This window comes from Sminthopsis crassicaudata, chromosome 1 (assembly GCF_048593235.1).
Source record: "Sminthopsis crassicaudata isolate SCR6 chromosome 1, ASM4859323v1, whole genome shotgun sequence".
In the NCBI taxonomy this organism is placed as follows: Eukaryota; Metazoa; Chordata; class Mammalia; order Dasyuromorphia; family Dasyuridae; genus Sminthopsis; species Sminthopsis crassicaudata.
Window position 1 is genome coordinate 752362951 of NC_133617.1, and position 25342 is coordinate 752388292.

At 52.4% G+C, this 25342-nt stretch overlaps 3 protein-coding genes across 6 annotated transcripts; 1 reads left to right on the forward strand and 2 right to left on the reverse strand.

Annotated features, from left to right (window-relative positions):
• Positions 1 to 4624: 4624 nt before the first annotated feature.
• C1H7orf25 (chromosome 1 C7orf25 homolog) lies at positions 4625 to 9454 on the reverse strand. 4 transcript variants are annotated; one of them, XM_074284511.1, is made up of 2 exons: positions 9236 to 9454; positions 4625 to 6314 (listed from the first exon to the last, which is right to left on the reverse strand). In XM_074284511.1, exon 2 carries the CDS (start codon positions 6291 to 6293, stop codon positions 5028 to 5030), a length of 1266 nt encoding a protein of 421 aa, XP_074140612.1. In that variant the 5' UTR covers positions 6294 to 6314; positions 9236 to 9454; the 3' UTR covers positions 4625 to 5027. The 4 variants fall into 4 exon arrangements, with proteins under 4 accessions (XP_074140612.1, XP_074140614.1, XP_074140610.1 ...); XM_074284513.1 differs by having other exon boundaries at positions 4625 to 6309; positions 9236 to 9427; XM_074284509.1 differs by lacking the exon at positions 9236 to 9454 and adding an exon at positions 8911 to 9075.
• An 816-nt stretch (positions 9455 to 10270) lies between these two features.
• Positions 10271 to 21333, reverse strand: PSMA2 (proteasome 20S subunit alpha 2). Its single transcript, XM_074284514.1, has 8 exons — positions 21127 to 21333; positions 15588 to 15664; positions 14736 to 14868; positions 14161 to 14283; positions 13366 to 13447; positions 12162 to 12235; positions 10666 to 10723; positions 10271 to 10562 (listed from the first exon to the last, which is right to left on the reverse strand). Exons 1-8 carry the CDS (start codon positions 21165 to 21167, stop codon positions 10446 to 10448), a joined length of 705 nt encoding a protein of 234 aa, XP_074140615.1. The 5' UTR covers positions 21168 to 21333; the 3' UTR covers positions 10271 to 10445.
• Positions 21334 to 21429: 96 nt separating this feature from the next.
• Positions 21430 to 24489, forward strand: MRPL32 (mitochondrial ribosomal protein L32). The gene is made up of 3 exons (XM_074284515.1): positions 21430 to 21571; positions 22734 to 22888; positions 23837 to 24489. The coding sequence occupies exons 1-3, from the start codon at positions 21430 to 21432 to the stop codon at positions 24080 to 24082; spliced, it is 543 nt and encodes a 180-aa protein (XP_074140616.1). The 3' UTR covers positions 24083 to 24489.
• The last annotated feature ends 853 nt before the right edge of the window (positions 24490 to 25342 follow it).

Genomic DNA, 25342 nt, shown 5'->3' on the forward strand with positions numbered 1-25342 from the left:
CCTGAGACACGTCACTGAGACACTGCCATCTCAGAGCCTGGGCTCCGGCTCACTGGGGCCTGTCAGGACATCCCTTCCCCGTCCGTCCTCTGTTCCTCCTGGGCTCGGGTGTTCTCCCTCCTTACCCCATCCACCCGGGGGAGCCCCTAGCAGGGGCCCTCGATGATGCCCTCATTTGTGGGCCCTTAAAGTTATTCAGACTGATGTCCACTCTGGTTAGTTATCTCAGAAATGCTCTGCCCGCCCCCCCACTAAAAGGTAAACTTGAGGAACTATCTCATGTTTCTCTTTGTGTCCATTACTCTCTAAATAGGGTCAGGCACTGCACCTATTTTAGAGGGAATAATAGCACTATCCCCATTTTACAGATGAGAAAAACGACAAAACTAACATGTCGGCTAAAACAAATGAGGCCGTAATTCAAAATGCCTTTTGCTGCTGAGCAGGATGTTGATTGAGTTATGATCGACTGCTTTATTTTTTTAATCGATTTCAGTAATATGTTCTTGAAAATGTTTTTAAAATAATATTTTTATTCCTAAAGGGCAGAGAAACACATGAAGTTGGATTTTGTTCACACTCTGGGGAATGGATTTATATTGTTTTAAGTTAAAGTAGCAAGACGTCCTCAGTATGAGTATTAATCTGGAAAACTCGGGTTTGCTTACAGAAAGCCAATACAAAAGCACAGCCTCCTGGTCTGAACTGAGATTGCAGCAGCCAGAGAGAGCTAAGAAAGTTTCTGGTCCCCTCCCGCTTTTGCTTGGGCCCAATTTGGGCTGTTAACGAGTAGGTTCCCAACTCCAGCTCTTTTTATTTTTACCAAGCCTTGTTGGGGGAGATTAAGATTTGTTCATTCAGCAGCTCCTTTAAAGTGTATTTTCTTATGCTTTGGTACAAGAAGCCCCTAAAATGGTGTGATATGACTTGCTTTATTTTCCTGTCTGAACTTAACCCGAGGGCCGTCTTTCTATTCATCTGCCATGTCTACACACAGCAGCAAACACACGTGGAGAGACCCAACCGGTCTGTTCCCTTTCACGGAGGGACTAAGAGCCGCGGCTTCAGCATCCTCGGAGCCTTTCTCTGCCAGGACTAGACACACATGTTACAGCATCAGTCAGAGCCAGAAGGGACCATAGGGACCTCGAGCTCTAAAGCTCCTTTTTTATAGTTTTTGCAGATGAGTAAACCGAGTCTTAGAAAGGGGAACCCTAAGGTCACATAGGAAGAAAGTGGCTGTGGCAGGACCCAAATCCACTGAATTCAGACGCCGTTATTGCAATAATCTGGACCTGATTCTTTGTGTCTCTTTATGGCGTTGGCAGGATGGGGTCTGCTGGCCACATCCACACATTCAAGCTCCTAGAAATGGGCCCTAAATTTCATTTGTGGAGTTTTCTCCTGTGGCTCACAGGTGACCCTGAGAATGTGCTTGAACCTTCACATTTAGTAGTGAATGAACCAGATCCGTGTATTTATAACACCGACAGGACACACTGGGGGTACTGGGGGCTGAGCTGAGAGAAAACTCGGGGGAGGGGGCAGAGAGCTGCTTTTAAATATCTGAAGGACATCAAATGTATGAGAGATTAGCCTGGTTCTATTTGGTGCCAGAGGACAGAACCAGGGGCAGTGAGTGTGACAAAGAGATAAACTGAGGCAAGGTGTTTGGGAGAAATTCTTAATTAGAGCCGACCCAAGGCGAAACCCAGCAGAGCTCTGAGGGGCAGGGGGCTTTCTCCTTTAGAGGCCTTTGAGCAGAGGCTGGATGGTCATTATTGAAGGTGGTCATTTCTGGGATGTTCCAGTTGCATTAGATGGTCCCTGAGGTCCCTTCTGACAAGACGCCCTCCTCCCAGCCCTGCTAAAGATTTCTCGAGTTTTGGTCGGCCTCAAGGGATAGGGATGGATCAACTTGGCTCACTGTAGCTCAATATAAATCTGTTAGAAGGTCAACGGGCAGGGGAACCCACTGAGCCCTGCAGAAAAAAGGAGAAAACTCAAGATGTCTACTATCATGCAGGCTGTTTCCTTCTCTTCTTGGATCAGCTGCGGCTCCACTCCCCAAACCGGCTGACATTTGGAAAGCATACTGTAGGCAAGATAAAATCAAAACAAATCCAGAGACAAACCAGCTGGAATTTGGAGAAACTTCTTGCTGCCTTTGAGACATTTTGACAATCCGCAGAGAAATCATTTGTGGAAAATTCCATCAAATCCAAGGAGGGAAATCAAACAGACACACAACCTCCACGTACATGGTAAATCTTCTTCACAAGACCCATTCTAGTGGACAGTGGAAGCAAGCTCGGACACCAGGCGCAGAAGGGTGTCTTCTGAGGGAATCCCAAGGGGCACAAGCTTCGATGCCAAGCCCCGGACTCCTGCCCTGTCCCACTGCATCCTCCTGTCTCCTCACGTCAGCTGTCTGCAGCTTGCTCCACAAGGCGGGAAGCACATGTATTCTCAGACATTTCCTGACACAGCCAATGAGAATTTAATTTATTTGGCTAGGTATATTTGTAAGAAGGATTTGGGTTTGTTTGTTTTTTTTTTTTTTTTTCCTTTTTTTTGGGGGGGAGGGAGAAAAAAAGGAATGTTTGATAATTGGTAAAAAAGTAAAATTTAATTTAGAAAATGTAAACAGAAAGTGAAAAGAAAAAAAAAAAGACAAACTATCTCTTTGTTAAAGGAGCAAAGAGATTTAGAATATAAAAAAAATCTTGAAGCAAAGATCTTCTGATCCTGAGCTGTTGGTAGGTCATCATGGATAGGCCGCAGCTAATGGGAAGAATGATTGTCAAGAGTCCTGAAGCTAGAATCATCATCAATTTATTGAGAAGGGGAGAAAGGAACAATCATCTACTAAGCAGCTACTCCGTGCTAAACCCCGGGCCACCAAGATCTCATCTGATCCTCACAATCCAGAGAGGTCTGGACCCTTTACCCTCATCTGACAGGCGAGGAAACTGAGGCAGAGGCGGGACTTGGTCGCCGAGATCACGTTTGGACACAGACTTCTCCATTCCTATTCCCGGGGCTGGCTTAGGTAAGGGAAACCTACTTTGCAGTTTCTGCAATTCAGCAAATTCAAGGCCACAATCATTAGGCTCTGAGACTTCCCCCATTTCTCCTAACTTGGTCTTGTGCTTGTTCCTTGAGCAATTTAATTTTTAAATGTATTTACTTTGCAACTGAAAATTCAGGTCTGGGAAATTAAAGCAGGAGGGAATGTCCTAAAGCAGAGGTTTATTAGCATGTCGGTGTGGGGGTAACTGAGGTACAACATGCCGCAGACACGGCTTGCTGACTCGGGTCCAACAGGACCACAAGTTGCCGATACCGGTCACTGAGGACTCCTGCCCCAGTGGCTTGTTGGAAAAATCAGTGTGTGTATTGAGACCACACCTACAGAAAAGGAGCATGTCCCAAGGTTCCAAATATAACCTAAAACCTCCAGAGCTCTTAACGGGGAATCAGAATCTGAACTGGGACCCCAGGGATCATCCCGATGGTCGGACCCTCCCGCCTTCCTTTCTCCTTCAGGGAAGGGCCCTCTCCTCCAAATTTCTACAAGACTCGTGATGTTAGCGAGAAAGCTGGGAGGTGAAGGAGCCTGGTGTGCCGGCCAGTAGTCAATGGGCCATCATGCAGACAAAGGGTGAAGGCCTCTCTTTCGAGCATGTTAGACGGCCGAGACACCAGGGACCACCTGGACGGGCAGTGAACCTGTGCCTGCAGTTTCATTTTGGGTCCCCCAGCATGGACCCCCACCTGTAAAGTTCTTGAATTGTGAGGGTCCGGTCGTCTGCTCAGTTATAATCCTTCTCTGGGAGGAGATCTGTAAAATCTTTTCCTCCGAGTGCAGGTTTCTTGGGAGCTCTGAATCTCCTCCAGCTCTTGTCCTTCCTCAAATCAGACTGGTCTCCTTTCAGCCCGCCTGGAGTCAAGACTATCCCAGAGTCCATTCTCTCAGACCCAATGCTGCCCTTCTTTTATCCTCCCAGAGAATGGGCGTGGGATAACGCAAGGGCTTCTGGGAAACATTACTTCAACCAATGAGCTTGCTCCTCCTAGAATTCCTAAGGTGTAAACTCCCTTTAAAGACCCGGAACCAAAGGTCTGAGCCAGAGAACTGTCAAGTCAGCCTGAGTTCTCACCTTGTCACTGTCCAGACAACCTGAGTTCTCACCTGGTAATCCTAACACCCACCCTCCATGACAAATCTTGTTTTGAGCAGCAGGTGCCAAGGCCAGCCCTTCTCCTAAGGCTCAGAGAACTTGCTTCCCTCTGCCTGCCAGGGACATGGCCTTGCTGCACAAGGGGAGCATCCCAGGGTACCAGGAACTTTCTCTTCCCCCACCCTCCCAAACCTCCAGGGTGAGTCTTCCGATGCTTCTCCAAAACGTGACCACTTTGGACAAATTGGAAGCAGTGCCCCAGCAGAACGAGGCGCTCCGACCCTTCCCACAGGAGGCTCGGGCAAACACCCGCCCAAGGCCCTTCAAGCTTCAAGCGGCGTTGAACCCCAGGCTCCCTTGGCTGCCTCCCTCCCACTCCCCCAACCCCCCTGTGAAGTAATGAGCCGGGGGAACAAAAATACAAGTGCCAGGATGCGGGAGTCTTTAACTGGGCATTTAATTCAGGATGTTATGGAGACAGACTGCCCTGAAAGACTATTCTCTCCACGAGAACGCAGCCCCTCGCCAGGGCACGCAGCCCCTCGCAGGAGGACGCAGCCCCTCGCCGGAGGACGCAGCCCCTCGCCAGGGCACGCAGCCCCTCGCCGGAGGACACAGCCCCTCACCAGGGCACGCAGCCCCTCGCCGGAGGACGCAGCCCCTCGCCAGGGCCCACGCGGCCCCAGGAGGCCCGGAGCCGGATGCCTCGGCCGTTGCTGCCCCGTCTCTCCTGCTCTGGGCGTCTGAAGGCCGCGCGGGGCCCGGCACAAGTGCCCGCCAGGACCGGCCCTGCAGCCTGCGCCCGCTGGGGGCAGAAGGCCCAGCCCTCTCGAGGACGCCCCGTCAGAGTTCACTGCTGCCAGGGCAGCTCTTTGGTAAGGGGGTGGCGAGGGCTTCTTTGCTCTCGGTGAGGGCCCGGGGCTGGTGGATGAACACGCTGAACTTCACGCCCTGGTTGGTGGCGGCGCGCACGAAGCCGCTGTTGGCCGTCATCGTGACGGCTTTTAAAGTGTCTCCCGTTCCAAAAATGGTGAGCGAGCGGCTGTTGATTTTGGAGCTCGCCACCAGTCTTAAGGCACGCTCGGAGGGCTGGTCCGGCACCACGCGGACGCGCTGGATCAGCCGGGCGGCCCGCTCCCTCTCGCCGGGCCCTCCCAAAGTGTCTAGGATAGCCTGGAAGTCCTTGACGGCGGACTCGCAGGCAAACAGCTCCTTGTTGGCCATGAAGGCCTCCAGCTGGGGCAGGACGCGCTCCTTCCGCTCCTGCACGGCCTGCTCCGTCAGCACCTTCTCTCGGAAGACGAAGCGGCAGCCGCCGTAGCTCAGGGCGGAGACGTAGGTGATCAGCGTGGTGATGTCCAGGTTCACCCGACTGCACACGTCGACCTTGACCTCCGTGGGGAAGGCCACGCTGGCCACAACGTGCTCCCTGTCCACCCGGGTCACCTGCAGGAGTCCCGGGACCTCCTCGTCGGACTCGCTGTCGCTGAGCGGGAGCCGCGCGGGCCGCTCGAGGGGGGCATTCACGGCCACGATGTCCCCGCGCACGGAGATGCCCATCTCCTTCAGCTTCTCCGCCATGGGGCTGGAGACGCTGTTGTAGAAGGCGAAGACGATGTGGGGGCTGCTGTACTGCACGGGCTGCTGGGAGCTCGCCCGCAGGAAGTCCTCCGCCTGCTCCACGACGCTCTTGTCCCCGTACTGGCCCCGGCCCAGCCAGATGTTGTGCAGGGCCTCGGCTTTGCGGCCGATGGCCTTGACCCACGTGTGCCCCCCATTGGCCACCACGTCCACCACCAGGGTCTGCTTCTCGCCCAGGCCGTCCACGTAGCCGAAGACGTGCAGGACGCTAACCACTTCCTCCAGGTTCTCGGCGGACTCCACGATGGCGCGCAGGTGGGTGAGGTTGGTGCTCTGGAGGTGGGACTCCTTGACGGCCACCTTCCCCGCCTCCACCCTGTGCAGGAACTTCAGCTCGGCCCGCAGCTTGCCGCATAGCTTGGCCCCGCCTTCCACCCCTCCTTTTCTGGATCTGGAGAGGGCCTCGGCTCTCTGGATTAACTCCTTGGCAACAGCGATTCGCTCGCACAGCATGGAGTGCGCGGACATGCTGGCGGCATCGTTCCTGCTCTGCGAACACAAGAGACACCAGGTCAGCAGAGCCGGGGAAGGACCCTGCGCGCCGGGCTTTCCGGCCCCACCTGGGGGCGCCCCGAGACGGCCGGGGAACATCCCAGCAGGGGCTCCCCGTCAGGACCTGCGCACCGGGCTTTCCGGCCCCACCTGGGGGCGCCCCGAGACGGCCGGGGAACATCCCAGCAGGGGCTCCCCGTCAGGACCTGCGCACCGGGCTTTCCGGCCCCACCTGGGGGCGCCCCGAGACGGCCGGCACATCCGGCAGAGCCACGGGAAGGACCTGGGCGCCCGCTTTCCGGCCCCACCTGGGGGCACCCCGAGACCGCCAGGGAACATCCGGCAGAGCCACGGGAAGGACCCTGCACCGGGCTTTCCGGCCCCACCGAGACCGCCCAGGCACATCCGGCAGGGGCTCCCCGTCAGGACCTGCGCACCGGGCTTTCCGGCCCCACCTGGGGGCGCCCCAACACGGCGGGGCACATCTGGCAGAGCCACGGGAAGGACCTGGGCGCCCGCTTTCCGGCCCCACCTGGGGGCGCCCCGAGACGGCCCGGGCACATCCGGCAGGGGCTCCCCGTTAGGACCTGCGCACCGGGCTTTCCGGCCCCACCTGGGGGATGCCGGGAGACCGCCGGGGAACATCCCGGCAGGGGCTCCCGGTCGGGGCCCTGGGGGGCAGGGGCAGGCTGCGATTCCAGCAGCTCCTGCCACCCCATGCCCGGGCGCTGGCCGAGGGACACAGCCGGGGCCAAAGGCGGGGCTGGAACCGCCCACTGCCCACAGATGCTCCAGTCGATACAGACAAGGAAATCGCGGGGCCACGGTCACGTGACTGCGGGGACGCCAAAGCCAGACCCGAAACCCGACTCTTCCGCCAGGGACCAGCCCCCCCCCCCCAAGCGCTTGTAGGTGCCAACAAGGTGCCCGGCAGCAAAGTGGCCCCTCCCCCGGCCAAGGAGCTTGTCTTCTCCGGGGAGAGCTGCCCAATCCATCCTGTGCTCCGTCCGGAAGATGGAGAGAGCAGGACAAGGGGGGGGCCTCTGACTGCACCGAGGGAGAAAATCCAGAGGCAACAACAGGCGTCTACTAAGTGCTTCCTGCGCCCGGCCACGTGTGGCCCGGGGACTCGAGACAAAACCAGAGCCTGCCCCGGAGCGCCCCCCCTCCCCCAGGAAGGCCCCGATACGTCGGTCACGGTCCGGATGCTCCCGGGGTCAATAAGGGGTCAGGCCAGAGCGCCCGGGGAGCCGGAGACTCCGCACGTGGGCAGAAGGGGGCGCTCTGACACCCCAGTGAGGGCAGTGACGTGCTGGGAATCACGTGGGACCCGCGTTCAAAGCCAGCCTCAGACACACAAGCTGGGAGGTCCTGGGCAGGGACTTCATCCTTCCGCCTCAGTCTCCTCACCTGGAAAATGGGGGCAACCACAGCACCCGCTAGCCAGAGCTGCGGGGAGGATCACGTGAGCTTTCTATCCGGGGCTTTACCTTGTTCTCCTGTGTGGCTAACAGCCCACTCTGACGCCCCCTTCTCACAACGTTTTACAAGCACAAAATGACCGGGCACCGGAGAGCCCAGAGCACCGTCCTAGCGGCCCAGGGGCTTGTGCAGGGGCCCCGTCCTCAGGAGCGGCAGAAAAGGGCAGGAGCAGGCTCCGATTGGACCTGCGGGTTCTGGGACGGGGCTCAGAACAGCTGCGTTCGAACCAGAAGTCCAACTGCCCGGGCCGGCGCACTCCGGCTGCCCAATCAGAGAAGGAAGACCCGCCGGGTCCATCCCGGGCCGGATCCGTCCCCACCCGTTCCCATCTGGATCCTATCCTCACCCGATCCCACCCCGTCCCCCACCTCGATCCCGCCCCGAGCCCCAGCTCTGCACCCTCCGCACCAGGACCTCCCCCGGCTCTGCGCCCATCCGGATCTCAGGCCGGACACACTCCAGCAGCAGTAAGCCACTGGGCGGAACTGCGGAGGGGCGCCGCTGGGGCGGGGCAGGAAGCGCCCAGAAGTCTCCCACAAGCCCCTAACCCTGCCCCCCCTGCAGAGCCCAGGACCAGGGGTTCTAGAGGGAGCCGCGGCCGGACCCCCGATGAGGACCCACTAGGTCCCCGCCCGAGCCCTGCAGGTCTCAGTCTTATCACTAGGGGACATTCTTCAAGGCTCCGCTGGGGGGTTCTCTCCCTTCTCAGCCCGGAGGAGGAGGGGGGTCTCCGCGGCCCCTTCCGGCCCGTCCCCAGAGTTGGAGAATGGGGAGCAAAGTCAAGATGAGCTCGTCCAGACCGACCCTGTGGGGGGAGGGGGGGCCAGGCCCCAACCTCCCTCCACGCATGACACGTTACTAAATGTTAGCTGAATGGGCCTAACTCCGGGCCTGAGCCCCGACACACACATGGAGGGAGGGCTAATTAAGGCCCAAGTGAACTGCGGCCCCCTCCCACTCCCCCCTCACTGGGGCCCGGTGTCCGTCTCCTCTTCCCTCTGGACCTCAGTTTCCCCCTCTGCGGGGTGGGCCGCTTGGCCCAGCGCTGCGCCCCTCCCCCGCACAGCCGCACGCGACCTTAGTTTTCCCGGGGGGACGGGCAACACCTCACCTGGCCGGGGGGGAGGAGGGGGAGCTGGCAGACTGAAGGGCGAACACTCGCCACAGACCGGCTCAGGCTCTGCTCCCAACCAGCCACCGTCGCCGCAGGGACGCGCGTCACGTGGCCCCGGCCGACTGACGCCGCTCCAGGCATCCTCCCGCCCGTGGGCGTGCATCCGGCGTGCGCGTGAAGCCAGCCCGCCGGCCATCTTGACTAAGGGTACCCGCCCGCGGGCCGCTCCCCCCTCACATGAGCAAGGCGCATGCGCAGCGACCCCGCTTTGACTCTTGCATCATCCCCACCTCCCGTCAACCCTCCGTCCGCTCCCAGAGACCTGGGATTTCTGCAGCCTGCGGCAGGGGTCCCGCTCCGTCCCGCGCCCACCCGGGCTGTTTCGAGCTCTCCGTCAGTCTGCTATCACCGCCCGGAGCGTGGCGCGCTCCCTCTCGCTCCTCCGGCCCCGCCCCGACGCAGCCTGAATGCCCAAGTTCGGCTGGGACGCCCGCCGGGCGCCTCCTCGGCCTGTGCGTGCTGCCCCGCGGCAGCCGCGCGTGCGCGCTCCCACCTCGGCCCAGAGCCAGCCCCGGAGTCCAGATTGCAGGCGAGCCTCTCGGGCTCCCCGGGCCTGCTTCCTTCAGGCCTCCGTCTCCTGGTCACATTCCTTCCTCGGGTCTGGGGTAAAGAGCACCGTCCCCCATCCCGGCTACACTAAAGCTGACGCTCCCCACCCCCAACACCAGGATCCAAGCCCCTTCCAGCATTGCCGCTTCCCTCTGGGGCTGGGCCATCATCCACCAAGGCTTTGCCAGTTCTGCCTCTCCTACAAGTGAGGGCCTTTCTCCCCCCCCCAGGGGTCAGCCCTCAGCCCGCCCTCCTCATGGGTCTCCTGCCACTTGTGCAGGTGTCCTCCCCAGTCCTGACTTCAGCTCTGTCCTGCTGAACCGTCACAGGTTCCCTTAGTGCTCAGCCCCACACCCAGAAACCCATGCCAACTTTTGGAGAGTGGGCATGAAGGCAGACAGACAGGGGCACACACAGACACATATATATCCAGAAACTGAAGCCAACTTTTGGAGGGTGGGCACAAAGGCAGATATGCACACGTGTGGGCACACACATAGTCTCTCACACATAGATACACACACCCAGAAACGGAACCCAACTTTTGGAGGGTGGGCACAGAGGCAGACATACATATAGACACACACACACCCTGAAACTGAAGCCAACTTTTATAGGCTGGGCATGAAGGCAGACACACACACAGATACACATTTACACCGTCACAAAGAAATTGCAAGATCCTCTCAAAGAGGCTGTAGCTGCCATTTTTTTTTTCATTGTTTGCTGAAATACTGAGCAGAGGAAGTTCCCAACCACCTGAATTGAGTAGTTTATTAGGATTTATACCTATCATTTTTAAAAACTTCAGTCCATTCAACTATGTAGAAATAAGTATGCAAAAAACAGAAAAACAAAAACATTTTGAAACATTTCAAATTGGGAAATCAATTGAAACTTCGTATAATTCAGTCACTGGAAGATTATGCTATGGCAGCCAAGTAGTCCTTGACTTCAGTGGGAGTGAGCCTCCTAAAACCTGACTCATTGCAGATGCCAACTTCTATGTTGTCTTCTGTCATCTGCCCTTCAAAGCTTTCCTGTGGAAGAAAATAAGTAAATACATGAAACATCAATATGTAAGGCTTGTAACGATCAATGAAACTCCCAAGCGCTGCCTCCCTGGCTAGAGTGCCAACCAACCTTCAGTGTTAAGATGGCAGTATGAATGGCATCCTCCAACTCCAGGTCTTCATTGTATCTAAATTTAAGAAAAAGAACTTAGCAGTGCTGACCTCAAGTCTTCATGAACATTAAAAAGCAAAACTCTGGAATACATTTTGATAAAGACTTCATTTAAAATTTACATGAAAAGAGTATTGCATGGGCAGCTAGCTGGCGCAATGGACAGAGCACTGCCCAAAACCAATAGGTCCTGAGCCCAAAGCAGGCCTCAGACACATAGCACTTACTGTATGATCCCTAGGCAAGTCACTTAATATCAACTGTACTACCAAAATGAGTAAGATAAGAAATCCTTTTAAAAAACAAAAACCAATATTGCAAAAGGGACTGCTTTGTCACTTCATCAGCAATGTCAAAGTAATCTCTCCCCCCCATGAGACTCACCCAAGTGAATTTCAAATTTAAAAAAATCTTGTAATAAACACCTCAATCTAATCAAAAAATAAACCTATTATGAAAAGGTGTTTTCAGATTGAAAATGTTTGACTTTGCCAAATTTGAAGTGCTCAATGACCTTTAATTATAGAAATAATTCTGGTCTTTCTGAATTGAAAACAAAAACACTGAAGAATGAGTAAATGGAGTACTCTGAATTATTGCTGCCATTTAAAAAAATGTCAAAATTCCAAAACTGGTAACTGTTGGTTTCTCTGTAAATAGATGAAATACATATGATGATGATGATGCAGTGCACAGGACCAAAAGTCAGGAAGACCCAAGGTCAAAGATGACCTCAGACATTTACTAGCTGTTTAAACCTGGGGAGAACACTTCAGGGTTCCCGCCTTAGTTTCTCCATCTTTAAAATGGAGATAGTAACAGTCCCAATCTTCCAGAGAAGGACTGTTGTGAGATGTAAAGTACTATGCTTGGTGCCTGGAACAGAGTAGGTAGGTACTCAATAAATGCTTGCTCCCTTTCCTCTCCTACTGGAGGATTACATATACTTTGATGTGACAAGTGTGACCTGGGGAACAAGCATGGAGAAGATGGTGGAAATGCTCCCTAGCCTGGGTGGCCAAGCCGAGATGGATAGCCAAAAGAGGTAAGGAGTTTGGTAGTGAACACGTGGGTCTTCTGACCAGGTGTTCACTTGGGAACCAACAAGTCAGGGCATCAGTCAGGGCATTATGTGAGTAGGTATAATAAAGGCTTTTAAGATTACACGTGGCTGTTCTTAAGTGCGCTACCGGTTATTAAGCTATAGATTCAAGAGATTGTGGCCAGAGACCTTTGAAGGCCTCAGAAGAGATGAGCCGGGTAGAGTTCACACTGCAAAGGACAGTGGTCAAAGGTGCTCTGGTGGGTCTAGGACAGACTAGTCATTGTAACTGCCAGGAGAGCACGTTAATTTCATCATCAGAGACTAAAATGTAAGGTTAGTTATAGGCACGACTTCTGACTCAGAAGAGTAGCCTTTGCACAGGCAGCCTGAAGAGAGAGAATAGACCCACCTTTTCTCAAGGAAAGTTTTCCCATTCACATAATTCTTCCCCATCGCCGTGGCTTTCCAAGCAAAGTAAGCTCCCTGGTCAGAAGGGAGAGGAAAAAGACAATATTCTTAAATAAAGGAAATTTAAATCTAGACAAAACAGTTCATAAAACATGCAAGGTATAGCAGGGCACTGAAGTGCAGAAGGTCTGGGTTCAAATCCAACCTCTAATACTTAATAGTTCTATGACCCTTGACCCCATCACTTTCTGAGAAATGGATTGTTTTAAGACTCATAAGATTAAAATAATTGGAAGAGCTTAGACCTAGAAAAAAAATGTAAATCTATTTCTATGCAATCACATGATTCTACCTGCCCAGATAAATCAAGAATAGCTGTTTTTCATTCTAATTCCAGAGTAGATGAAATTTTATATATATATATATCATTTTAAGTTGAGAAGGGGAGGAGGGTAGGGCTGAGAGCACCAAAGAGCTACATATGAAGACATAAATGGTCATTTTATGAGTTATATTTGCTTAAATGGAGGCATCAAGAAAGCTGAGAGCTGGCTTCATGGCATATAGGATCTGAAAGCTCTTACTTGACTCTGGTCATTCAGATGTGCCCAAATTCTACTAGATTCTGAGCCCTGGAAGAGTACCTAAAGGGGCAGCAGCATAGCAGGTTGGAAGGCCATGGCCAGCTGAGCACATAGAGGTCACTACTCTCAAGTTCCATGTTCCTCCTTAGGATGTTTCCTAAGGTAATAAACATCTTCAGGTTTGAAGACAGTGGGTCTAAAGACTGTTTCAGCCATCTCCAATTACATCAAAGTAGCTAAAATTAGGAAACATGCAGAGGGCTCCCACATATTCTGCTCATCACACAAATGAGAACACATAATATAAAAGCTTATAATAAATATTTATAGGAAAGAAGTCATAAATAAATAGTACATAGAGTTTCACAAGGTAGCTTAGCTCATGATGATCTCGGAAAGGCAGCCAGATATATATGATTATTCCCATTTTATAAACAGTCTAGACACTGAACCACAGAAAGATCACGGAGTTTATACATGCAAGATCAAAACTAGCACAGGAAATCAGGTCTTCAATCCCCCAAGTCCCAGGCACATCTTTTTGTAAGCTGGGAATAGTTTCAACAATAAGTACATGTACACACAATACTTTAACAGATGTTTCAACAGTTTGATACTTACAGATGGATCAGATTGAAATAAATAAGGTCGGCCCTCATTCCAACCACAAATGAGCAGTGATACTCCAAATGGACGCACACCACTACAGAAAGAAAAAACAAAGAAAAATTGTTTGGATCAAACACTGCTCAGGCATGGGGGAAATGACATCACTGGGGGAAATGTCAACAATAGTTATCCCATAAGCATTCCAAAGACACATACACTCATCAGTCTCAAATAAATCTTTAGAAATGACACTGATAATGTCACAAATGTTACCCTTTGAAATAAACCTTAAATCATTGTTCTGTGCTAAACTAGAAGGTACTGCACCATCTGCTTTTCATTCTTCCAAATAAATGGAATTTAAAATATGGGGTCAATTCAAATATAGCAAGTTTCAAGGTCTTAACAAAAGCACAACTTTAGCTCAATGCCAATTAGCCAAGAGCTATTCTACTCTATACAACAGGTGTAAGTGAAATGGTCCTCTAGATAACACTTTGAATCATACTTGATTCAGAATGTTGGATTTAAGATTCTAGTGTACTGTGAAAAAAAAAAACACATTTTTGAGAAGCAACAGAAAGTGTTTATAGATGAGGGGGGCAGAGAATTCTCTGCATCTAACCAGCCAAGATTGATACCCAGCACTGCAAAGAAAAGAAATCTATGTTTTCCCTAACTGTAACATTTTTGACACTTCATTAACAAGGTAATAAAGTCCCAGTTAAGACCCCCTCGAACAGCTACTCTAGTTAATTAAACAGAATATTTCCTTCTGACAAGCCTGCCTTCATACCCGGCACTTACCCCGACTGTGTGTACTCTTGCATCACTGACGCCACCCTCTGCACCAGCTGTGCCGTAGGGATGGGCTCGTGGTACACCAGGTAATACTGCTGTGCCAGCTTTCGAGCTCGGTGAACCAGCACCCTGGCAAGCAGGAGGGAAAGAAAATTAGCTCGGTACTCAGCCTTCTGGAAGTGGCAAGGAGGGGCTAGCCGACTTTAGTCTAAGGGATTTCCACATAGAGGAGTTTCTCAGGGTAATGACCTCCCAGGTCTAGTTCCTATTTCTGTGGTAACCTGAAATTGTAATCATTTAGAATCTCTTGTCCTGCCAGATGTGGGCTTAAAACATCTCAAATCCCAACAACAAACCCCAAAGCCCTTCACTCCTAACCCTGAGAAGGGAGAAATGGAGAAGGAATTGGGCCTAGGTATACCAAGCATGTCATCTAACTTTCCCCACATCCCAACTTTGCCAGTTTTGTCCACCACAAACATTTCTACAATGCTTTCCTGTCCGAGGAGATAATAAAACCTATACAGCTTTCCCATGTTACAGATGTTCAGTCCCCTACCCACTGCCCTGCCCCTCCAGACCTGTAGTCGGGGCCCATGCCACTGTAGACCAGGCCGATGTGTTTGGTGATTGGCTCCACCTTGTGGACACTCCTCTCATCATAAAGGATGGATTTCTGCTTTTTCTCTGTGGCCAGAACCACACCGTTGGCAGCTGAAAGGAAACAGTTCTTAATGCTCAGTTGTTCAGAGACTTTGCTCCATTTGTCACAAATGAACACTTCACACAATTTTCTAATTACTCAAGTCCTTTTTTCCCTTGGGTTATATCTTTCCTCATTGCTTACATTTTGTGAACTTTTCTGCTGGGTTCCCACATCCAAAGTTACCTTTCTTAGCTGAGGAATGAAATCACTTTCCATTGTTACTCAAGCCTGCTGTATTCACAGTAAATGAACACTTTAAAATAATACTGGCATTCTGCATTTCCATAAAAACTTAGTACTCAAAATGAAATTTTAAGCCAACTAGTCATTAAAATAAAAGGCAAATGCTCTTAGTGCATTATTATTTTCTTCACACTATATGGTCAAGAAAAGAATGTAATCATCAAACCACCAACTCACAAGGAAAATCACAAAGTTAAAAAAAGAAATGACAGACAACATTCCAGAGGCCTTAGAAAGGAAATGAAAAGATACCAAAAACTATATACACTGCCTAGGGCTGAAGCTAACTGATGAATCCCACAAAGATTCAAATTCATGAGGATTAATATAGCCAAAATGCCATCTACTCAGGAAATATTTCCAAGTTTTAAAATAAAATAAAAAAATCTAATTATACCAAACATAAAAGTCACCCCATTAGGACCATGTAAAATGAAGATTAAGTCAAAGGATCTTTAAAGTCACCTGGAATGGTCTCCATTACCTTTGATTCCAACGGAAGGGGCTCCTCCAGCTACAGCTGCCAAGGCATATTCAATCTGAACAAGCTTACCAGAAGGACTAGGAGGAAAAAAATGGACACAAGATGCTCAAAATATTCACTGTGTCTGAGCCATTAAGAGGGTTAATTCTACTGTGTGAACTACACAACAGTCAAAAGGACGTTTTACTATCATGTTCATGCTTAAAACTGACGGGTCCTTCAAAATGTTTATTGCTACTATAAGATTATTCAAAAAATAAATTCACAAAAATGTTTTTAAGAAACGGACACAGGCCTCATTATTCTCAGTAATTTAGCAAAATTCTGTTCTTTTCTATATAACAGTGACAGTAAAACAGCAATCAGTGTGGGGACTGCTTCTCAAGGCCTAGTCATGGAGAGCTAAGCTTTTACTAGGATCCTTAAATTTTATCTTTCCATTTCTGGCAGCTTCGCTGCTGTTCCCTGTGATGTCCCTTCCCCCCTTCTCAAATCTTGCCCAATACACTTGAGTGCATGTGCTCAACTGCCAACCTCTCCACAGCATTTCAACAACCTGAATATAAAACTAGAAAGTTTTTTTAACTGTAAAAATCAAGTCCCAATGCGCATTTTATCTGGAGATCAATGGTCTAGGGCATCAAGTCAACTAACTATAAATGACTCATTTTTACAAAGTTACTACATGTGCCTAAAATATCATTTAATTACCAACACAACTGTTGTGATAAGCAAAATGTATCAATAACTAACCTTGCAAAGTTACATTGTGAACAACCTCCTATTTTAGCGGTGTACTTACTGCAGTGCCCTTACAAAAAAAGATGATTTTTTTTTAGATTTTTCTCTTACCTGAGAAGTAACTTTTCATTTTTAAAAACCACTACAGCACTAATTTAAAGACAAAAACTATTCTCAGGTTTACAAAAAGGAATTCATAGTTATATTTGAAGGAGTTCCTTCACCTAGTTTTAGAAAGGAAAATGATTGTATTGTTCTGTTGAAGTAAAGGAAAAGAGCTTTACAAATCTTGTTTTCAGTCCAACAGCAATTACCTACAAATCTTCTGCCCTTCCTCCAATAGAATAGTTAAGTACAAAAAAAAGACGAGGAAAAGTCAATTGGCACATTGAAGCTATTTTGTTCCTAGGTCCTAGTATTTATACTTAAATCCCAATACAAGGGGAGGCTGACAAGACCTCGATAGAATTTATTACATTGTAGTGTTACTCTCTATGAAACATTTTCTCTGGAGAGCCTTGCACGGCAGAGTAGATGCGCCCAGTAAATGTGCCTTATTCGTTAAACTTCAATCTGTGAGACCTTCCTGGATCTCTCCTAGAAGTTAAGCTGCCCTGGGAAAAATTAAGCCCCTTGAATTTATTGAGCTTCCTTTGTTATCTTCATATCATCTGTGCCTGACACAAAAGATAATCTTAATAAATTCAATTTTTTTTTGAGGTTCTCCTGGAATGTTTTTTTTTTATTTAAATTCAATTTAACTGAATGTTAAGGAAACCTTCATAAAAGATGCAGATTACTCAAAGAGATCTCTAACATTCATCTGTCCAGAATACATCTGTAGACCATCTATCTAATTGTAAAATCAAAATGTTTTGTTGTTTCTTCTAAGTACCAGGAGCTGTCCCGTTTAGGGGGTGGGAATTATGTTCAATGATGCTTGTCAGGAGACCCCAGGCTCTGCTCCTGACACCAGCATTTATCACTGTGGTGATACTGAACATTCAATCTTTTCTATTTTATTGTACTTGTTTGCTCACCTATGAAAACAAAAATAACTAATATCCTTAACTTGTTGAGTTATGAGGATCAAGTGACATAATGTCACTTCCTCCCAGAGATACTGGGTCATCTCTGCTGCCTACTATTAAAAACATGCCTTTGGGAGAAGGCCTTCTCTCAACCCTTAAACTAAAAAACAAACAAAAACAAATCCTGATTACCCCATCATTTCCTCAAGCTTGTCTTCCTATAACTCTTCTCCTTTCTCAGACAAATGCCTGGGAGGGGGAAAAATACTGTCTATAGTAGTTGCCTTTACTTTCTCTCCTCTGAGGAAATCACTTCCCAATCTCTTGCACAGTTTTCAACCTTCTATTCCAAATGAAAACGTTCTTTCCAATGGTCCCAAAGACCTCTGGATTGCCAAGCCTGAAGGCCACTCCTCACTGAATCCTTGGATTCAGCAGCTTTTTATACTGGTGACTATCCCCTCTGGATTTTCTCATATACACCTTCAATCTCCATCTTGTCTTTTAACTGGGAAAATAACCCAAGATTTTGCCTTTCAGCGTCTCCTATTTTCTCTCAATACTCTTGTTGCACCAGCAAGCACAATGATCATCCCTGTACAGATAACTTCCAGATCTACACAGCATACTGAAGCCTCTCTCCTCAGCTCCAGTTCCCTTCACCAACACAGCCAACAGCCTACACCCCCCTCAAATCCAACATGTCCAAACCCAGCCCTTGTGCACATCCTATCATGGTCTAGGTTCTCAAGATACTCTCTCCTGGTCCTCTTCCTACCTGACTCCTTGTCAAGGAATCTAGATTCTGCCAACTACGGGTGCCCCTCAGGCCTCTGCCTGCTTTCTACTTCACTTGATTTCATCAGCTCCCATGGATTTAATTATTATGGATCTCAATGCTGAAGATTCTCCTCTCTGATCTCCGGTCTCACATTTCCTAATGCCTTTTACACATGTGGAACTGGAAGTCCAGTAGACATGTTAAATTCAACCTTCTAACCTTCCCAATGGCTTTATTGCTGTGGAGGACACCACTATCTTCCACCCCCACCTTTCCAGTCTCCCAGGCTGGAAACCATAGGGTCATACCTGATTCCTCATCTCCCCTACTCCCCCCATCTGCCCACCAATGAATCCCCACCCCCAACTGCCCCTAGCCCTGCTTTTGGCCCTGATCATCTCACATCTAGACCACTGCTATATTGAGCAGGGGGGTCTGCCCGCCCATTCCTACCCACCAGCTACCAAAGTGTTTGTCCTAAATTAAAGCTTTAATAACCACCTCACCCCTTTTCCCATTCAGCAAAGTCCACTGGCTTCCTGAGGCCTCCAGAAACAAACACGCTCAAAGCTCTCCATACCATACCCGCCCTCCCCTACGTTTCCTGCCACACGCTCCTCGATGCCCTGGCCTCCTGGCTGCTCCGTGGAACACCTTCCAAATCTCTCTGGCCATTCTCTCGGTTTCCAGGCCTGGAATGTTCTCCCTCCTCCAAGGGCTACCCTGGCTTCAAGTCCCTACTAAAGTTTCAACTCCCACAGGAAGTCTTCCCCAACTCCGCTTACTTCTGATGCCTTTACTCTTTCACTTTATTGATCCCATTTGTACAAATGTATTTTCTTGGTGTTTTCCTACTTCAATGTGAGTCTGTCGAGCTCAGGACTTTTACCTTTTGTACCCCCAAAACTCAGGGCAGTGTACTACTGACTGTCCCAGTTGCATAAGGTTCCAAACTGTCGTCTGTGACTCCTCCCTCTCACCCACAGCTACAGGGAGGTACCCGATGTTGTCGAGCGGCCACAGCCCCGGCCCAAGGGCCTCCACATCTCTTGCCAGCACTGAAGCAACAGCCCTCATTAGAAGACTAAGTCACAGAATTGAGCGTTGTAAAGGGTCTCAAAGGCCCACGGATGCAACTCACACAAACGCCTACTTAGGTTATGAAGTTTGCCACTGTACTTTCTAACAACTAGTGATCCCCCTTCGAGTCCCATCTCCACACAGTGGTTGAAACGGTTCTCCTGAAGTTCAGTTCTAAGCCAGGCCCTCTCCTGACCAAACTCAAGGGCGTTTATCGCCTGCAGCGATTACTCTCCAAATGAAGCCTTGGAGGACCCTGAATCCAAAATGATCTTCCTAGCAATTCTAAAATGCTATTTGCCTAAAAAACTGTCCCTTCGTTTTCCAACTATTTCTCTGGATGAGAATGGATTTTCTTCATCTAAGTCAATTAAAATAACATCAAAACGGACTAAATACAAAAGCAAATGTCGGAATCATCCTATCTTCTGTTAAGTGAGATGTTAAAAAGATGTGTAAAAATGTACAAAATAATGCCACTTCCCTGACTGGGGGGGGTGGGTGTAAAATACATTAATAACAAATACCCGTGTTAATTCCCACAAAGGTCAATCCACACAATCATCGCCCACTCCCTTCTCTGCCTCCAGGAATCCCAATTTTATTTCCAATCACACGCAAAGACAACCCGGGTCTCGGGGCCCCTCCCACTCAGGCAGGCGGCAGCGCCGCCTCTCATTTCCCCAGAGTCAAGCACAGGGACCGCTGTCCCGAGCCTCAGTCTACCTGAACCTCGGACAGGTAGGTGAGGCAGAGAAAGAGCTGCCGGAGTGTTTCCTTACTTTCCCTTTTGTGTTTCCCCTTTCACAACGGGACTAAGGTAGAACAGTGTGACACGCCTGCACTCTATAAAAGACAAGCGCTGAAAACTGCCTTCACACGCATTTGGAAAAAATAAAAACAAACGGACAAAAGTTAGGTGAAAAGTCACCACTACCTCCCACCCGCACCTTTCCAGTCTCCCAGGCTGGAAACCGCACGGTCAGACCTGATCCTCATCTCCCCCACTCCCGTCAATTTCCCCTTGGAAGAGCCCCACCCCCAACTGCCCCTAGCCGTTACAACTCAAAGCTTTCAAATACATGGCACGTAATTATTACCTAATGTTCCAGAATGGAGCCAAGGACTGAACCCGAGTGCACCTGAGTCAACACCACTGCAAGTGTCGGCAGCCGCTTAGTCCCGCTTCACCCAATCTTTCCCCCACGCAAGTTCGGAGCCGCCAGGTATGACATTCACGAGCTCCTTAAAGTTCTCACAAACAAAACCGAAACCGGCCTCGGGAGACACCGCGGGGGGGGCAGGGCCGAGTCAGGGAGTCCCAAGTCCCGGGGCACTTCCAGACTCTCACTACTATGCGACACTTTCGGCCAGCCTCAGTTTCCTGTCTGTTACACGCAAACAAAGAGACCCGGGAGGGGGCGAGGGACGGATGCGCCCTCGTGATGGGCACACGGTGGTCACTACATAAATGCCCCAGGGGACGCCCCGATCCTCGACCTTCCCGCCTCCCAAAGCGGCCTGGAGATCCCCTCTGCCCCCGCACCGTCAGAGCCGGGCCCGGTCGGGATTCGCACTCGGCTCCGGAAGGGGGGAAGGGAACAGGTGCAGGCATGCTGGGAAGAGAAAGTGAAAGCGCCCCCCTCGAAGTCTCTCGGGCCGGGGTGGTTCCTACTCCGGCTCCGCCGCTGCCCTGCGGCCCCAGCCCCGGCGGTCTCGGGACCAGACCTGACGGCTCTCACGGTGACTCGGCATGGCCGCCCCCACGCCGGCCCCGGTCCCAGCCATGGCCCAGACCCCGACCCCAGCTCTGGGTCCCGAGACGGCCCCGCACGCCTGGCCCCTGACCGTCGGTGGGACAGCTGTCTCCGGCTCTTACCGGCCTGGTCGGCTCGGCCGTTCCTACCTGAAGGTAGTGAGCGAGAAGCTGTAGCCGCGCTCCGCCATCTTGCCCCGCTGCAGCCGGACCGAGGCGCTGCGCCTGCGCAGGACGCCCCGGCCGAGCCCCGCTTCCGCCCGCGCGCCGGCTCTTCATTGGAGGCCTTCATCGGACTCCCGAAGCACGTCGGAACGTGTAGTCCTCGAGAAGGGTGGGCGGGGGCAAAAGGACTCGCTTTCCCAAGTCCCCACGCGCGGGCCTTCCGGTAGGAAGCCGGGCCTCCGCCACTGTCCTGCACGCTCGCTCTTTTTCTCCTTTCACCGGGCAGCCATGGTCATGGCCTTGGCGTGCCTGCGGGTAACCCTGCCCTCGTGGCCGGCGGCTGCCGTGCGCTTGCTACAGAATTACTGGGCCCGGGTGGAGAAGACGCTTCCCTCGGATCTTTCTGCTGGCTTTCCAGGCCCTTCCTGGGGTAAGTCCCGGTGGGGAAACAGGGGAGGCGGGGCCGGGAACGTGCTCGTCGTAGGAAGCGGTGACGCGCACGCTAGAGAGAAAGGGAGGACGCGGGCGCGCGACGCTAAATTGCGTGGGACACTACGCACACGCAGAAGCGGAAGGCAGTACTACGGGATAGTGGAGAAAGCGGGAGTGCGTGCACTGAGCATGCGCGTCTTTTGGTCTCGCCTGACCTCCTTCCCATCATCCTCTGTGGTGCTGGGACTTGAGCCTGGGAGTAGCGTTTTGAGCCCCCTGGCTCCCATTTACAGATGGGGACAGACTAAGGCTCCCCGCTGCACGATCCCCTCTGTTGTCAGGATCTAGGAAATCAGTCCCGTCTCCAGGCTCCGCCTCCATCAGTTTCTTCCCCTTTCCTGACCTTCGAACTGTAGGTCATTCTGCAGCGTTCCTTTGTACTAGGCGCCCCAGGGCTCAGAGACCCCCCCAAAAAAAAAACAAAACGGGATTTGGCCCTCAGGAAGACACCCCTGGATGCCGTAGCCTGGGCTGGAGAGCCCTGAGTGAGCCGGAGGCGTTAGTGCCGCGGGGCCCGAGGGGCTGCTCTTCCTGCTCCTTCCTCCTCCCTCCTCTGGTGTTTCCCTGGCCGCCCCTTTATTGTGAGCTTAGTTGGCTCCTGGTCTGCCCGGCGCGCCCCTCCCCCCCGCAGCGCTGCCTCTGGTCGGGCACCTCAGTGATGCCCCATAGGGAGGCCGCAGAGCCGGGAGATGAGTTCGAGTCCGGCCTGCGTGCCTCAGTGTCCTCATCTGTCCTGTAGACAGCGACGGCCCGGCCTCCCGGCCCAGTCCCTGCTGCGCTCCTCCTCTGGGGCTCGAGAGGCGGCCGCTTGTGACCCCTGGCGGGTGGACAGAGGCGGCCGTGACCTCCACTGCGCCGAGAACACCCCCTCCCCACACACACAGTGCAGAGTCTCCGGCAGCCCCCTCCCCTCCTGGCCCAGGCCCGTTCCCTCTCCTTGCTGGATGAGCCCGGCGTTTGCTTCCGGCGCACGGGCTCGGGCCAACTCTTCGGGGGCTGCTTGGGGGGCCGGCCTTTATTGGGGTACAGCCCCTTACTCCGAAGGCTCCTGACGGGGGATGGGGCGGCGATGACCGGTCTTCCTGTGTTTGCCTTCCCAGCGCCAGCCCTGGCCGGGGCGCCCCCGACCCCACTGCCCCCCGCGGACGCGGGCCTGGCAGACGGCTTCGTGTGGATGGCGGTCCCCAAGAACAGGCGCAGCATCGAGGTCAATCGGTGCCGGAGGAGGAACCCCAGAAAGCTCATCAAAGTAAAGGTAAAGAAGGGCTTGGGTGAGAAGTGACCCGGAGACAGCCCGGCCTGCGGGGGGCGCTGCCCAAGTGCGCGGCCGGGCTTGGCAGCTGTGGGAGGGGCCTTTCCTCCCAGGCTGGAGAGTGCAGGGGTCGGTGGTCGGAAGACCCTCCGGAGTGCGTGGCGCGCCTGAAAATCAATAAGCAGGAGCCCCCGTCTCTGCTGGCCCGCCTCAGAGCATCCGCCCCTCCCCCACAGCAGCCTTTAGTACGAAGTGACCCCTTCTTAGCTGAGGGGAGCCCCCTCCCCGTGATGTCCCTCCCGGGACTTGCAGCTGGGACTCCTGGCTGCCACCATGGAGGTTCCAGACCTGAATTCTAACTGTGGCTGCCGCCCCTCCCCCTTGTGGCCCCTCGGGAGCCACCGCTCCTGCCCAGACTCCTGCCCGTCTCCCAGACTGCCACCAGCTCCGCTCCGCCTGCCCCGCCCCCTGCCTTAGCCAGCGTTAAGGAAGGAAGCCTGCTTGGGTGACCGGAGCCACACCATCCTTCCCAGGGGGCTCACGGCCCCGCCCCTCCAGCGCTCTGAGATTCCGGCCCCGCCTCCCTTCCCTGCCTCTGACAGGCCCTGCCAGAGGACTCCTGCCAGTCTTAGCGGAGGCCCCTCCCTCCCAAGGACCCTTTCCTGGGCCTCCCTTGGGCCCCCCTTCCTCTGCCTCCCCTGCAGTGAGTCCAGGCCCCAGGGCGGCCCGGAGGCGGAGGTCCCAGACCGATGGCTGTGGGCCGCAGGTTTTGGCACAGGCCCAGAAGGGTGCGGTAGCGCCGCAGAGGCGGGGCCTGACGGGGGAGGGGCTGGGAGCTCTGGGCGGGTTAGACTGTGCCAGGCCCCCTGCATTGTGGGTGCCGGGACAGGCCGCCTCCCGGAGCGCAGCTTTTAATCGTTCCCTTCTGCTCGTGGGCTTCCTGTTCCTCAGAACAACATCGACGTGTGTCCCGAGTGCGGCCACCTGAAACTGAAGCACGTGCTTTGCGGTTACTGCTACAGCAAAGTCCGCCATGAGACGGCGCAGATCCGGAAGCAGATGGGGGGCAGGGACTCGAGGGTGCCCACTGTGGAGACCGTGGTCCTGTACCAAGGGGAGACGCCCTCGGCAGAAGACCAGGGCAAGAGGCTCATCGAGCGGGACAGGAAGAGGCCGTCCTGGTTCTCCAGGACCTGAGGCTGCAGCGGTTCCCGGGGCCTTTCGCAGGAAAGCGGCTCCAGCGGTTTGTTTGCCCTTCCTTTCTGTGCTCCTCAGCAGCGGGGCCCAGGGCAGGGCTTGGGAACCCCCACGGGTGGGGGGGGGGGGAACCAGCCAGCCGCTGATTTCTCTGCGGCTCAGCTTCCTCTGTAAAACGAGGGCTTGGGCTTAGTCACACACCGGTGACGGTGCCGCTCCCAGTGCGGGCCAGAATGCCCTGAGTCCGGCTTCTGCGGAAACGCTTGTTTGGCTGACATTAATTTATTTGATTTTAAAATTTCTGTGAAATGGGGAGATTCCAGTTTTGTCAGAATCACTTAGGGAACGTCAGTTACTTTTACACAATAAAGCCTGGGAATTCACTCAGTGGAAGGCCGGGGATCGGAGCTATGGCGCACTGTGATTTCTTCATCGCCTCCGGCCCCGGTTCGGTTCTAGATCAGAAAAGGAGAACCTCCCTCCTTGAAAACTGCTCCAGAATAGTCACCTGCACGCTCTCAGGTTCATTCTGGCTGAGTAAATGTCCCGGTGTCTGAGGGCTGCAGTTCCAGTGTCCTAGAAATAGCATCTGTGGACTCTGAGGGGAAGATGGGGCCGCAGACCTCAGTTTACACATGAGGAAACAGGGTCGGAGATTGTAAAAAATGAGCGAAGTCACGTACTTGATCAGGTGGAATTTACACACTTTTCCCTCCATGCTGCCTTCCCAGCATTCAGTAAAGTGTCTGACGGATTTTTGGGAAATTTTGTTGACGTGTGATTGGATGATGATAGATTTGGATGGATTCATAACAGGAACAGTAATAGCGCACATAATTGCGTGGTGCTTGGAAGGGACTAGTATCTCATTTTTCCTTCGCCACAACCATGACTAGCAGGGGTGCATAAACTGAGGAGGGCGGGCTGTGATTTGCCCAGTCGCAGCCAGTGCGCACAGGATCCGAACTCAGTTCTTAACTCCGGGGCAGCGCGCTCCCATTTGCAGCTAACACAAAGATAGCTAACAAGATCCAGAAGCATCTCAACAAGCTAGAACAGGAGACGAAACAGAGATGTGACATCTTATCCTTTGCTTCAAAAGGCAGGTAATCCAGGGAAGGCTTCTGTTAAGCACTTGCAGTATTCTAGTCACTATGACAGGAAGGGAGGCATTGTTAGCGGTCTTTAAGAGATCCGGGGATTTTAGGACTCCGTGTGAGTCAATAAGGGCGGCCCAAAGCAATAGCCCCATCGTGGAGC

What these genes read in the sequence shown, in the direction of transcription:
- PSMA2 (XM_074284514.1), bottom strand. Translation starts at nt 21,167, where the DNA reads ATGGCGGAGCGCGGCTACAGCTTCTCGCTCACTACCTTCAG. An exon ending in CAAGAGTACACACAGTCGGG is followed by an intron (nt 13,448 to 14,160) that starts GTAAGTGCCGGG and finishes TTCTTTCTGTAG; the next exon opens with TGGTGTGCGTCCATTTGGAG. An exon ending in AAAACTTTCCTTGAGAAAAG is followed by an intron (nt 10,724 to 12,161) that starts GTGGGTCTATTC and finishes TCTTAAATTTAG; the next exon opens with ATACAATGAAGACCTGGAGT.
- C1H7orf25 (XM_074284509.1), bottom strand. Translation starts at nt 9,054, where the DNA reads ATGCCTGGAGCGGCGTCAGTCGGCCGGGGCCACGTGACGCGCGTCCCT. An exon ending in CCCTCCTCCCCCCCGGCCAG is followed by an intron (nt 6,315 to 8,910) that starts GTGAGGTGTTGC and finishes TTGTGTTCGCAG; the next exon opens with AGCAGGAACGATGCCGCCAG.
- MRPL32 (XM_074284515.1), top strand. Translation starts at nt 21,430, where the DNA reads ATGGTCATGGCCTTGGCGTGCCTGCGGGTAACCCTGCCCTCGTGGCCG. An exon ending in CTTTCCAGGCCCTTCCTGGG is followed by an intron (nt 21,572 to 22,733) that starts GTAAGTCCCGGT and finishes TTGCCTTCCCAG; the next exon opens with CGCCAGCCCTGGCCGGGGCG. An exon ending in GAAAGCTCATCAAAGTAAAG is followed by an intron (nt 22,889 to 23,836) that starts GTAAAGAAGGGC and finishes CCTGTTCCTCAG; the next exon opens with AACAACATCGACGTGTGTCC.